This window comes from Scatophagus argus, chromosome 10 (assembly GCF_020382885.2).
Source record: "Scatophagus argus isolate fScaArg1 chromosome 10, fScaArg1.pri, whole genome shotgun sequence".
Lineage (NCBI taxonomy): Eukaryota > Metazoa > Chordata > Actinopteri > Scatophagidae > Scatophagus > Scatophagus argus.
The window spans coordinates 2793688-2808585 of record NC_058502.1 but is presented as its reverse complement, the minus strand read 5'-3'; the positions used below and the strand labels follow the sequence as shown (position 1 = coordinate 2808585).

The following is a 14898-nucleotide window of genomic DNA, read 5'->3' as shown; positions in this document are numbered from 1 at the left end:
TACAAAAACTATTATATCCATGCTTTACAGAAATGTACTTTATAAATGCGTGTCCATTTTCCACTGACTTACTGATAGGGTTTGAAGGTAGGTTTGAAGTTTGAGGGGGTTTTTTTATTTTAAGATTTTTGAAGTTTTGAAGTGTAAGATTGCAGTAAATCCCACAGACTGAACCTAAAGTAAACGAAACATTATCCACAAGCCTCGCTGGCCTAACAAACATTATTCAACTGCTGAAAGCACACACTGATTTTGTTGAAGAACCAATAAGCAATAACAAAATCCCAGAGCGAAATCCTCAAGTTTCCTCGTCCCAGCTGTTGATGTTAAGAAACTGAACGCAGCTGCACTGACTTTCAGAACATCAGCAGTGATCTGGGAGGAGATCTGAGTATTTGAACCATGACTGGGTAACAAAGTCATAAAATGGTGTTGGCTCACACACTTTGTGATAACCAGGGCTCTGCTCAGACTGCAATCAATATTTCCAGCTGAAACCTTGTGGTTCCCTTCATCACACTGCAGCAGTGAAATATCTTGCCCGAGATGAGTCTGTCTTTTGGTTTGAGGATTACCATCTCCTGGCTCGCTGGATGTTTTTGTGAGCCCTCGGGGAGCACAGATGCAAATCTTGGCTTTGTTTTCCAAAAGCACCGCTTGCCTCCAAAGAAAATCTTTGTGACTTTAAAGCCTTCGGAGTGAGATAAAGTTATAAATCAGGAAGACAGTTTGGGGAATTAGGCCTCTGCTGTGTCAGTCTGGTTTCAATGTTCCTGTTGTGTCTATCTGTCTGAATCAACTCAAATGTATCCAGGCAACCGGAAACTAAGAAGGTTTGTGTCTCATTTAAATACATTCTTTCCCAGCTCAGCTAATTATTGTTCAGTAATTGATCTCTGCAATAGATGAACAACACACTGGACAGCAACACTTGCTGCAAGCATTCAGATCTTTTACTATTTCTGCCTGGTGATGAATGGATTGATAATGTTTGAGCAGTACCAGACCTCGCTCTAATGCGCTTAATGAGGATGCTGATATATTATGACGTCTCTAAATTGTCCCAGTCAATATTCCAGCAGAAATTAATTTCTCTGCAGCTTTGTTGACTCTCATTCCCTGTGGTTACCCTCCCTTTCTCCCTTTTACCTGAAGAGCTGGTTGTGTTTTTGTCTGATTTGTCCCTGCCCTGGACGAGACACGTTGTCTTAAAAATGCATCAAATAAAACGCCAATGACATGCAATGCAAATGAACAGCACGTGTTTGCTGAAGACTTCACTGTGTTTTACTTTACTTTTGATCATGGCTATTTGTCTCTAAAGACGAAAAAGATCAATGAGATGGAAGGATGATTATGTATCACCAATATGTTCTCAGGACCATGCGATCCTATGAAACTGTCACATTTTCTTCTATCTATCTATCTATCTATCTATCTATCTATCTATCTATCTATCTATCTATCTATCTATCTATCTATCTATCTATCCTCAGTCTCACCCCCTTTTTGAGTTGGTTGCATATTAATAACACATGTAATAACAATACATCCTCCTCCCTTTTCTTTTTCTATTGTTACATCTGCTGAAAGCTCCAAGTGTAGGAAAACGCATTGAGACTGAGCTGCAGACGGATGTCCCTGTCTTTGTCTCTGCACAGCGTCCGTGACTGCTGCATGCCGTTGACGTTTAAACGGAACTGCCCCTTTAACCGCGTGGCCGTACTGCTCATGCTCGGGGCTTTGTGCAGGAGTTTCCCCGTCAGAGAGCAGCTGTGGACCGGAGAGCCGGAGCCGACAGCAGAGAGAAGCTCCGCTCCGAGGGAGCTGCGGCTGTCGCATCTTCTGATAACAGAGCCGGGCGGAGAGGGCTTTGTCTTTGTCTGGGAGCACATCCAGCGGCGGATCATCTCTGCTCCGTGGTTTTATTCCATCTCCGGGATTACAGTCTTGGACGCTGGCACGGAGTCATCCGGTCACGGTCGTGTGTTTACATCGGAACCTTGACCACGGTGGAAGTTGTCTGCTGGACTCGTGCGGAGCGGACGAGCCGTAGAGCGCGTTACGCGGTTTTTCTGTTTCGGTCCCTTGGAACGGATGGCTCCGACTGGAACCGTACAGTGTTTTTAAGGTCTAAAGTGTCTCTACCAAAGTTTCATGTCTTTGTCCTATCCCGCCCCCTTTTCCAAAACGTTTGGCATGTTCTGACGGCGCGTAATTACTGTTTTCCTGCGCCCTTCCCACAAGCGTCACAGGTAGGCTACCTGAGTCTGCCAACACAGATGATGACAGCAGATCACCTCGCAGCCTGAGGTGACGGCTCGTCTTCTGAATCGGGGCTGCAGCCTGTCAAAAACAAACACTCCGCGTCCATCATGTATGATGTTGGGGGCAGCGATCTATGCGCCTGGGCGAAGTCGTCCAAAAGGAGCGCCCAGGACGTCTTGAAAACATACCTGGGAGTCTTTGTGATGCTTCAGCTCGTGCTTCACACGGAGGCTTCCTCTCTGTCAAAGTCCTGCGATAAAAACTGTTTTTCAGGGAAGTGCATCAACGGGAGCTGCATGTGCGACCACGGATGGGTGGGGGATCAGTGCCAGCACTGTCAGGGAAGATTCAAGTAAGTTGGTATCATTTCAATGACATCAGTCACTAGAATTCAGGAGGTCACACCTGGCAGGTTATTATAGTATCACTACTGTGTTGAGCAAAGTCCTAAACTGACATTATGTGTTTGACCCAGTGGTCCCAGTAAGCTGTGTGAATGGCAGGTTGGTGACATACATTCAATGTAGCCTATAATATCAGTTATCTCACCGCTACTTTACCTGTTTGACTGGGTCCAGTGAGTAAGAGTAAATTATTGGTATCCGTGTCTTTGCTGTAGTTGGCTAAAGTCCTGTGTGTGTTGCTCTTCTTCCAGAATGTATGAGGTTCAATTAATGCCACTACACAACAAAGACCGAACACCTAAACGTTCTGTAGTCACTTTGCCAGCTGATGTATTATTTAGAAATCGTTAAAGCTGACAAATTTTGTTTGTGTGTATCAAAAACAAAAGCTTCCATAGGAGGATACCACATATGCACACGAGTCAGTCATGCCTGTGCACAAACGCATTGCTGACATGTGCGAGGAAGTCTTCAAGTTCAGCTGGTTCAGTTCAAATATGAGCGCAAAACACTTAACTCTAAATATGACAACATGTAATTTTAATGGCCACAGCAGATTGCTGTGCGCTGCTCAGAGTGAACTGAGCGGAGTGACTGCCTCTCTCGCTGTCACTTCAGAGTACTACACACAGGCTTAAAAAGCCTGCTTTGGCTGCTGTCTAGCAGCTGCTCTTTAAAAATAAATCAGGATTCAGAATCTGCATCACGATATCCTGTGTCTGTTTTGCTATTTTGAAAACCAGGTGCAAGTACAGACCAGGTACAAACATATCAACCAAAAACATTTTCAGAGTAGGACTGACTGTCGTCCATCCCCCTCTAATTCTCTCTGCTAAACTTGTCGGGGAAAGACTTCAACCTTCAATCATTAATGATTTTGATTTGACTTTTAAGGAAGTGACATGATTTTGCTTCAGACTGGTGCATTGCAAGACATTTTCAAGCCACAAGCAGTGTGAGAACTCAGATTACCTTAGTTAGCATGTGTGCCCAAGCCAGTATTTTGAAAATTCAAAGGAAAGTCGGTGATGCAGTTGCTGTAATTACACTGATTACTGTGCACACAGCAGCGATGAGTAACCTCAGGCAACATGTCTGTGTGTCTATGAGACAGTTGAGTAAACACTTCCATATGGGTTAATTTAAAATTTCTCAGTATGGATTAATAATTTGTCTTTTTCACTGAATTCCAAATAAATACACATTCAAACATACGGAGCTTCCAGAGTACGGTCAGAACGGACTGCCAGGATAGATGTGCTTGAAAAAAAAGTCCTTCAGTCAGACTTTCCAGGTTTAATTTCTACATGCCAAACAATTTTACCTCACATGAGCTCATATTGCCCTGAACATGAGATCATACTTTTTGTTGTGGAAAAATAATAATAAAAAAAGGTTAAAGGTATATTATTAACAGCAATAAATCATTTTATTACAGCAAATTTTCATTTTAAATGGAGAGTGTACTCGTTTGACACCAGCTCCTACAGAGTGTTGCATTGCGGGTTATTTGTAATACTGCTAGGTGGGCTAGTTCCTTGAGGTGCGTTTATAGTGCATCCTTTCTAGTCTGTTATGTAACTCAAAGTCTTCATTTAGAATAGTTTACATCTACGAGAGTTTCTAATGGATGGTACAATACATTGGACACGTCTCCAGACATCTTCACTGCAGAAATGGACTGCGAGAACAGAATCGTCAAGCAACCAAGAATTTTAACTTTAACAAGAGAAATGGCTCCAACAGGTGCTGAATCCATCTGGAGAAGGAAGGAGGTGACTAATAATCAGGACCGTCTTATATTTGGATAGCATGTAGTCTGTTTTGATAAACTACTACACTGAGCAGCTCAAATGATCAGCTCCCAGAGGCATTAATCACCCCTCATACACTCCAGAGAGGATGATATTAGGCTGTGACAATCACCGAGAGCCTGGTCTGCAAAAGTAAGGACAGAGAGATGGCAGGACTTCAGTGTTATTTTGGTCTCTGGAGGATTGTATTGATTTCTCAGTCGATGTGATTGTTGTGAGGGTTGCGAACAAACCAGACTAAAGGCTGGACAACAGACAATAGGACAAGGAAAAGCTTTTCTTCTTGTGGCTGCCTGGTGCCATGATAGTGTCCCTTCATACTGAGCAGTTGTCAGAGGCACACGCACACACACACACATTGTGAAAATTGTGCAGAGTTCTCTCAGAAAGGTAGATTAGCTGTGGAGTGTGTATTGCTTGTATGAGATGATTTTGAAAGACTAGAGATCTCAATGGTTATTATGTACCGTGGACAGCGTGAACAAAGATGTAAGAACAAGTAGGGAAAAGGGGAAAAAAGAGAAACCACACAAACCAAATTTAGTGAAAAATAAAATCAACACTAAGTTTCAGGTGTTAAGATGTATTTTAGAAAATGTAAAGTAATAAATGGTGGTAAACCTTAAAAGGTGTGTCTGTCTTGTAGTGTAGGAGTGCTGTAGGGCTGAGCGGGACATTTTATCCCGACTCATTCCCAGTAATCGTCAGGTATTGTGACAGCTCTGTGCCACCATTCCACTTTCAGTTTCAGCTATGCCACTCTGACTTTCTAAACGGATTTGTGAGTCGCAGCTCTTTAATTTACATGTAAGCTACCATGTGTGATGATGTTGAAATGCACACTCAAAGTATGCAGTGGAAGACAAACAGGCTTAAAAGACAAATGAACTTTTCTTGTAGGTTAGTCATGGAAAATGAGGAGTTTGTAAGTTTTCCTCCTATTGTCAAGCTGCAAAAGAGCTGTTTGAGTCAACTTCCCTCTGCTTGTGTTCATCCTGCAGTATTGCACATGGGCACACTGAAGCATTAGCAGCAAAGCTCTGATGCACTGGATCTGACCCTGTTAATGCATCCATGTTTTGGATACGGATGACATGCTAAACCAGGGAAACTGTCCCATTTAAGTCCGTACTATTCTGTCTTTTCTCTTTATTCTATGAAAACATGCTTTTATCACAAGTCATGCAGAAAACTGCTGCTTTGAGGTGGATTGTGAACTCTAGGAATCTTCCTGTCAGCAACCAGTATTGCAGGGACACTGCTGTCCAGATAGTTATGTTGTCCAAAGGCTTCGCAGAGCTTGTGGGCACATCAGCTGTGTCTATTAGTGAGGACAGGACTGGAGAGCAGTGGAGCAGAGAGGCGGACCTGTGCTTCAATATCTCTGCTGTGGCCTGAATGTACTCAATACTAAAGCCTCAGTGGTCACCAGGGTGCAGCTGACACACACACACACACACACACACACACACACTGTGTCTCATATCCACAGACAGATCCAATAAAGGAGAAATAGGGAGTAGATTCTGTCTATTGATTTAAGATATTGGTGTTCTCTGTAGTTTTATTGGTGCGCAATCTCGTCCTTTGTTTTGCAGTGGCGTTTTCCCGTTTCCCTGTGCTGCTCTTTCTCTCTTTGTTCAGAAGAGATAACGTCTTGCCTGTTCTCACATACAAAATGCACACACAAGTCACACAAGGACACAGACACCAAGTTCAGGCTGAGTGACAACATGGAGATAATGAGAAGAGTGGCCAGTAGGTTCTGACAGTGTTCACTTTGAAATCAAATTATCTAAGAAAAAAATCATTGTCTCACAAACTCTTACTGTCTCCTGCCTTTGCTGAGATGGTGTTTGTTACATTCACACAACTGTCTTTCTTGTGTTTGTTGGGCAGTAATTGGCCAAACAAGATGTTGTTGTTAAAGTTATTCATACGTGTCCCTGCACTGTGGACCCTTTGAGTCTCTGATGTCGGTCATAGTCCAACTAATCCTCATACCTTTATGACAAACTAGGTTGCATACTTAGACTTCGCTTCTGGTTAACACAACGAACACCTGCCTGTTTCTACGTTCTACATACTGATTTGGAAAAAACTCTGCTGCTGTATGTTCCATCTTCTTCACCAGCTATTCCCTAACATTGTCTGCCATTTGGTGCAGCGAGTAGTGAGTTTGTCAGAGCTTGTTTGCTAAAAATGGCAAATTACAGGGGTTGATCAGAGAGGCTGGACTGAACCAGAAAGCAAATGTGCTGTAAAGCTAAAAACAACAAGCTAAAAGAGGCTGAAAAGCTCAGCAGAGCTTTGGACTTTCTGACATTGCACAGAGCCATTTAATCCAATGCTGATATAAACAAATATTGATTAGTGGAGCTTTGACAGATGAAGCATTGACAGTTGGTAGGAAATTGGATGTAAACCCACATCTGTGGTGTTGAAACCAAGAAATTTGTACATTCAACCATCTTTCAGCTCCTTTCAGTAACTTTTCTATTTGCCTTAACAACTTGGCACCTTCTTCTGCACATCAGCAAAACCCTGCTGTTGTAACACTGGCTTGGAGACATTTCTGTGGTTAGATTACCTGCAATATTAAAATTCTTTTGGCAGTTTTTAAATATTAAGTCAGGAATTTCAGCTCAGGCCCTGTTGTGGCTTCACACACATTCGTGAGAAGTTTTTAAGTGAAGTACCTCAAAGAAGCAACATGAACAAATCATAATAGTCTCCACAGTCACCCATTTTGGGCTGTCAACGGCGACAGTGAAGCAACACTTTCAGGTAGAAGCTTTTCATCAGAATAAATGGGTTACTTGCTTATCCTCGATTAACCTCACAGCCGAGATGAGGCTGTGAAACACTCGTAGAGCGACGTGGCGGTGGCATCTGGCAGTTTTAACATCAAACTGCCTAATGTAGCACATCAAAGTGAATCTATTTGCCTACGGTTTTTCTAGTATAAACCACTGCATTAATCTCACTTTGTCTCTTGCATGCTAAGTGCAGGCAGCCAGAAACACTTAAGGCTACAGTGAAATAAACTCACGCTGATCAAATATTTTGAGCCTGCGTCTCCCAACAGTGATGCAGCAGGGCTGATGGTGCTAATTGATAAGAGGAAAGAAAATGAAATAAAAAGTCTTGTTTCTCTTGTTGCCAGCTTGCTGTTGTGTGCAGAAGCCACAGTGATAGTTTGTGGCTATCAGGCCACTGGGGCCCAGCAAGCTGTATTTATCGCATTGGAGTCTGATAAATGGACTGAGGAGACTCACTCGTGAGTTCACTCTCCAAGATTTAAAAATTTACCCCATCTTCAAGTCAGTGGGAAGAGTTACTGGCTTGAAAATAGTACTCTACCTGTTTGTTCTTCAAAAAGAAATACATAAAGTACTATTTATTTCCAAAATGGGATTATGGTTTTGGATTAAATTCCTCCACTACATGTCTGATTTAATCTGTCTACTAATACTGTGAGCGCAGTTTAAAAGTTATGGTGACACAGAAATCCCATTACGTGATGTTGGAGCCCATCGCGGCTCCTCTTCATCTCTCCGCATGACGTCTGCGTGTGGCAGCAGACTGAATGTCATCAGGAATTTCCTTCGTTGCTTCAGGAAGTTGAACTTTCCATCAAAGCTTGTACTGCAGTGATGCTTTACTAACCTTTATTTATTCTCTGAAAGCCTCACCACTCCAACCTCCCCACACCCTTGCGTCCCTCCTGGCTACTTTAATGGCACACTCCTTGGCGCTGAACGTTGGCTTTGAAAACTGTGAGGTGTTGAATTACAGGAATTAATTCTGTCCAATGAATGAATTTCAATCCAAGAAGTCTGTTAAACTCCACTTACACTTTTCTGTCAATAAACAAACCAGAACCATTTATTTTTTACTTTACCCCCCTGCAATGTGTTATCATGCATTTTTGTGGAATGATTCAATTAATTTATTTTTCTTTTTTCAAGCTGTTTGCCTTCTAAAATGTCCCACATGTAAATGCAGGAGAAATGTGGACTGACATGAAAATTACTGAAATTCAGTTTTAACTGAACCTTGAGGGTGGTGGTAGTTTCTGAGAAACACAGACTGTGACAAGAAAACCTTAGAGGACTCTAAAAACCGTGAAGAGTCCAAATGTACATCAGTAGTCACAAACACAAAGTCTAAACGTCGACCCTGCCTTCTCTGTGATGCTGAAGATAGAGAGAAAGGAGGCATTCAAGGACAGAATAACCATGAGTGAGAGACGGAATAGAGTGCTTTTCTGACATCAGAGTCATCATCTGCTGACACTGGCTTCAACCCGTGTATGTGTGTGCGCGCGCGTGTGTGTGTGTGTGATTATGTGTGTCTAAGCCTCAGGCCATGTGCAGTGATGATGACACAGCTTGTGAGCTGAAGTTGCCACTGTGCTGAGTTGTATGGTGTGTTTATTATGTTTATGTGTGTGTGTGTGTGTGTGTGGTGTGAGAAAGCATGTGAGCGTTTGGGAGGGAGGAGCATCGGACGGCCATCTGTCCAGTGTGTGTTAATCCTGCTATGATGAGAGTGAAAGCAAGGGCAACACACACACACACAGTCGGATTGGTGTGTGTGTTGCATGAATCACAGCCTCCCGTGTTTTTCCCTGAGGCTGTAGCAGTTGCAGAGAGATGTAAAGGTCTGTTCTTGTGACATCATCATCGTGGGACAGTGAGTCCCAGCTGACACCTTAAGACTGACAAGTGTCCAAAAGGAAAATTCTGGCTCCGTCTGATCTGACCTGATCTGATGGACTATGGCCCAAATATTTTCAGTTCAGTTTTCTACATTTTATTAACTAAAAGAGAAGCAGCAGGTTTAACAAAAGATTGATAAATGTTGATGGCACGTCTTCTCTCCACTGTGCTCTTCGGTGGATACTTTAGTTTTGTTTTCAGATTTGTTGAGATCCAAAACTCTCATTCATTCGAGTCTTCTCAAAATGGTGGCAGAGCAGACACTTAACTGCAAAAGCTTCCATCAGGATTTCTCTCTAAATTCAACAGTTCTTCTTTCTTTGATCAACTTCCTAAATTTTTAACAATTCTGCTTGTTTGAGAGATGTTATAAAACGTGATTGTGTTAGAAGAAGATCTGCTGTCTGGGGACTGAATGCTCATACCAAATTGCCAGCAGCTTTTTATCCAAACATTTTATTGTCATTATCTCAGCAAGATGTTTTATTGGCTGCTCTGTTTTGTACCATCATTGACTGATTTCTCTCCCCTTAACCGTCCAGTAGGGACCGCAAGCAACTGACAACTGCTTCGGATTGGAGTCTTGTTTCCAGCAGGGACAACGTTTGTCGCAGTCACGTTCGAGTTGGCCGGTTCTTTCCCATTACATGTTTTTCCTGTTCCCACCCACATGCCCTCAGACTCACCTACTGAGTTAACTTCTGTCACTGTGCGCTCACTGCAGTCAAATGCCTGCTTGTTTTATTCTACTGTGCAGTGAAATCTGGTTTTCAGATACCGCAGCATAAACCAGAGGGGATGTGATTTACTGATCAAAATAGGGAAGAATGAGGGTGGTTAAGAAAAGTCAATCTAGTCGGGTTTGTCTGCTGAGAACCATGGATTTCACAATAAATATAACTGCACTCCAGCTGATTCAACAGCTTATGTCCAGCTTATGTCCAGACAGACCGATGGGTGGTCAGAGGGGTGCCAAAACAAAGTTCACCGAGTGTAGACAATCAAAGGTGTTCATCCTCTGGGGATTATGGATGCGTTGAATAAATTTCATGACTGTCCTACAAATAAATTTTGATAATAGGCTACAAATGGGAGGTTCTGATCCATGGTGGTGCTAAATAGATGACACAGTGTTATGAAGAATTGTCCCCTGGGACGATGAACTTAACAAATAATAAAGAAAAACGTGCTTAGTACCAGGAATATATGGTCAGCCAATTGCCCAACAGTATACAAACAGGGAAAAACAGTAAATGATCAAGTCAAGAATAGTTAGTACAACTCATAAAGCTTCACGGTTTACATAGACTGTTTTCTATAAGGTATGAAACAGGTTACCATTTAACTGAACTCTTTGGTCAATAAAGAATATTAAGGAATACGTCACATGGCTCCAGGCTGTCTGCAATACTTTAAACTTACAGCTGGCCAATACATTAAATCTCTGTCTCATAATGATGATGTCACAACCTCTCTGTCATGCCTCACACAGACTCGGTGGATCAATAGTCATTTGGCTGTGGACTGTACAGTATATATGACCCATTAGACACACTCGCCATTTACCTCCTTTGTCAGTAATCAGATTAGTGTGTGCGGTAAAGTCTAGTGTCCCTCCATCACGGGATAATTAGACAAGTGTTGAGGGAAAATGTCTTCCATTAGAGTATAACTGAGGACAAAGTTGGCTCATTAGCCTGGTTTTTTGTCAGAGACCGTGAGTGTGTGTCAGGCTTCCTATGTCTGGTTGAAAATCAGTTTGTGAAGTGAGTTTTTTATTGTGTGTGTGTGTGTGTGTGTGTGTTGGTCTTTTGTCTGACTCCTGACATGATGGATTATATGATAGTGTTTGTTTTTTAAACATTTCATTTTCTGCAAAATGGAACAGTAACATACATGTTAAGGCAGTCCTGAGCTGATTCAAAGTGATGTATTGAATAGATTTTGTACTGCAGCGTTATGATTTTCACTTTGTCTTTGTTTCCAGAATTACAGCAAAGAGTGAAGAGAAATCTGCGTCAGCGGGTTGGCTCAGTTTGTTTTGTCAAGACATGTTTGTCATGAATATTTGTGATTTAAGGGCTTCTCTGTTAGCCCATCTGCCACTTTCAAACTGTCTGGAGATGACAGTGGCATTGCTCACTAAACTACTGTATTGTTTTAGCAGGAAATTATATAAGGCAGATATCAATCAAACTGCAGCTGCTGAAGACAACTGCTAGTTTTTCTTTGCAATGCAGTATACAATCATGTAAAGCCAACCAAATTTAGTCTGAATAGTGGCTCATAACAGCATTTAATTTTGAAAGTCCATTTTGTTCGAGTAACCTTGTAGCCACATTCAAATTATGTTATACCACATCAGGTAGGGTCCAACTGTAACTGCTTGGGTTTATGTGCAATGCTTATCTTTACAACCATGGCTGCTAGTTAATTGGTGGAGAATTACATGGCTGGAGCCATTTTCGCTTGCAGTCGCTCAGTCCCTGACCTCTGCAGTCGGGCAAGGCGAAGTGTCCTTTGGCAAGATACTGAACACCAAACTGCATAGCCCTCAGCGTGAATGTATGTGAATGGTGGCTGCACAAGATAAACAGGTGGATCCTTGCATGCAAGCCACCAGAATATGAATGCCTATGTGAATGGGTGAATGCTATCTTGTGTTGTGAAGAGCCAGGCGAGAAAAAGAGCTTTTTGAATGCAGTTCAGTGCAGTCTCTTAAATGTCCAATCTGATCAGGTCTCCCTCTGGACAAGTTTGAGTTTTCCATGGGCCTGTTTCAGACCGGGTCCAAAACTTTGAACACCTCTACTGTGAGTAGCTTTACATGCTAAAAACCTGCTCAATAAGAGGAAATGTCTCAGGTTTGAGGTTCAATTTGTAATCTGCAGCTTTTCACCTGCCAATTCACTGTACAAATCCTCTAACTAATCAGTAACAAGCTACTGGCGGTTTCTGTCAGTCCAGGTCTCTTGAGGCTACAACACACCGAACACCGAGCAAAAATATCTTTGGTAGAGGGCTTTTATTGTGGCAAGCAACCACAGGAAATATTGAGTCGACATCAAAAACATTGTTGCAAAAGCGCACAGCGTTATTATCTCTGTTTAAAATGTGAGTGTGTGGTCTGGTTTGAACTGCTGACTGAGTGTAGATGATCCTCTGGGTGTCTGCTGAGGCTGCTTTCCTGGCAGGGAGCGTCTCTGTGGAGACAAACCTTCTTCTCTGTTTTCTTTCCCTCTTCCTCTTCTCACCTCGTCATCTGTACACACTTCATGTCTCTCTCTTTCTGCCCCAGTAGATACACAAACACACACTCACTCGTGCTTTTCCTGCAGTCCGCACCCCCACCTCCCTCACTTCCAAAGTGCATTTTCTCACAAATGATTTCATCACTGAAGTATGTGCTAGCTCTGCTTCCCTCTGTGTCTGTGTATTTACTCTGTGTGTGTGTGTGTGTGTGTGTCTACACATGGTGGGTGGGTGTGTTTACAGCCTGGATTATTTGTGTTCATGTTTGGTTGTTTGCCCGTGTTCTCTTGTAACTCTCAGTCCTCTTTGATTTTGTTTTCCTTTTTTCTGCCTCTAACAAGATGTTCAGACTGCTCGCTCGGGCAGGAAGAGTGTGTGTGTGTGTGTGTGTGTGTGTGTGCATGAGAGAGAAAGCCATAAACACATAGACGTGTAGCAGGTGAATACATACGCTTTGCCTGAGGGCGAGCAGTCCTTTTGTCTCGTCCTGTCACTTTCGGCCAGGTGGCGTGGTCAGAGCTTCATGTTTGCTGCAGCTGTGCTCAGTGTCATCCAAGGTTGTTAATGTGCTCGCCAGCTTCTTTACACCTGTTTTTCAGCACTGGAAAAGAAATCAGGAGATAACATCACTGTGAGCAAAGCCCCCAGTCCAACTTATCGGTATGATTTTATGTACACTGAGCCACAGACTGCATGTCTCTGTCAGCCAGATGAGACTTAGTGTTCTCTGGTGGCTGTAAAGCACTTTAACATTTATAAATAGCACTTTAGAGCCACCTAGCACTTTCCTCCCTGCAGCTCTGGTCAGGACCACACACATTTTGATGTCGTTAGGAAAAAACACAATATTCTGTTGGTCACTTATGTGCTGTTGAGCTTCACATAATAATACCCAGCAGGAGTCACATTCAGGCAGAACATTAACATTACATTGCATGAAACTCATTTGTCTAATGTGACTTATGATTACTCAACCTGTGTAGAAAGAAGGGTCTAACTGCCACCAAAATTTTAAATTTCTTTAGGTATGATTTGACCACTTGTGTCCACATATGCATGTATGTGTGACAGATGAGGGCATATGTCTCCTGTCAGAGTCCAGCCAGGGACATTGTGGCTGTGTGGCCTGCATCTTAAGCACTGAGAGACCAACAAGCTGCCCCAGAAATCTTTAACTAATCCCAAACTCAAGCACCCCACTGTATGTTCCTCCCTGCGTGATGTTTGTTGTTTAGATCATGACCTGTGAAATCTACAGCTGTCAGCAACGAGAAGAACCAGCCTCTCCACCATTTCAAAGCTCAGTTGGGCCCAGTGTGTATAAACACTGCATACAAATACTGTATGTACAAAGTAGTCAAAAAAACCAAAAAATGCTAAAAAGGTATGAAGTGGGACATTGGACAGAACGAAGCCGTTATTCCCGATGGAGAATGTGGCTTTACTCTCCTCAAAACAGATGCAAAACTGACTTGTTTTTGCATCTAAACTTACAGCTAACTTAGATGCTGAACACGCCTTCACGGTGCACGCCCAGTGGAGTTCTAGCATTGACAGGATGGAGTCAGTTTAAGTTCAGCTGCGGAGAAGAATGAACAAGTTAAGTTTCGTAGTGACTAATTGTCTGGGGTTACGTAACTCTACTCTGCCATTTAACTGGCAACAGAAGCATGGCAGAAAATAGGATAGAAATGCCAGGTTAGAAAACGAATGACTGCTGTAGCATCCTAGTTATCTGCTTTGCGATGAGTAAGTCTTTACCTAATGGCCTTTATTACAAGTTCTACTTACAATAAGGAGATGCATCAGTCATGTTTCTGTTGGTGTTGGTGTGCTGCTGAACTGTAAAACAACTTTGTTCAACCACTGCCACCTCTGCTCTTCATTATGTGTGCTTTAAAATCATCATCTTTTGATTCCTTTAATATCTCTTTCCTTTGTTTTCGTTCTGTATTGTGTTAAATGTGAAGTGTGTGTTGTACGAGACAGCATGTGTTGGAATGTATTAAGGGCTATGTTGGGTGTGGTGGGGGATTGTAAGTGTGTGTGTGCGTGCTTACAGAGAAAAGGAAACCATCCCATAATATGACTGAGGGGCTGACAACATGGGATAGTCAGTACGGCAACGCAGCACTGTAACACACAATAGTGTTTTAATGCAAACCACATGTGATGGGGCTCACCATAGAGGCAGACACACACACACACACACACACACACACACACACACACACACCTCTGCTGGCTTCAGAACACAGTGTATAATCAGCCTGTGGCCTGGCTGGGTTGGTGCAAACTCTCTGTAATAATACAGCAGCCTGTTGTCAGACTGTAATAAAGACTCTATTTCTGCACGCGCGCACACACACACACACACACACACACACAGACACACACATGTTTGTGAAGGTACGTGAAGCTGTGCCAGGGCTTGTC

General features: G+C 42.7%; 1 protein-coding gene across 3 annotated transcripts in view; it reads left to right on the top strand.

The window, feature by feature from the left end:
* The first annotated feature begins 1720 nt into the window (after positions 1-1720).
* atrnl1a (attractin-like 1a) overlaps positions 1721-14898 on the top strand; it is a 191881-nt gene continuing 178703 nt past the window's right edge. For all 3 annotated transcript variants that reach the window (XR_006844511.1, XM_046401866.1, XM_046401865.1), the window contains exon 1: positions 1721-2620. Coding sequence is in view for 2 of the 3 variants with exons in the window: in XM_046401866.1 (XP_046257822.1) it covers positions 2376-2620 (245 nt within the window). In the remaining variant the exon portion in view is untranslated. The remainder of the gene's footprint in view (positions 2621-14898) is intronic.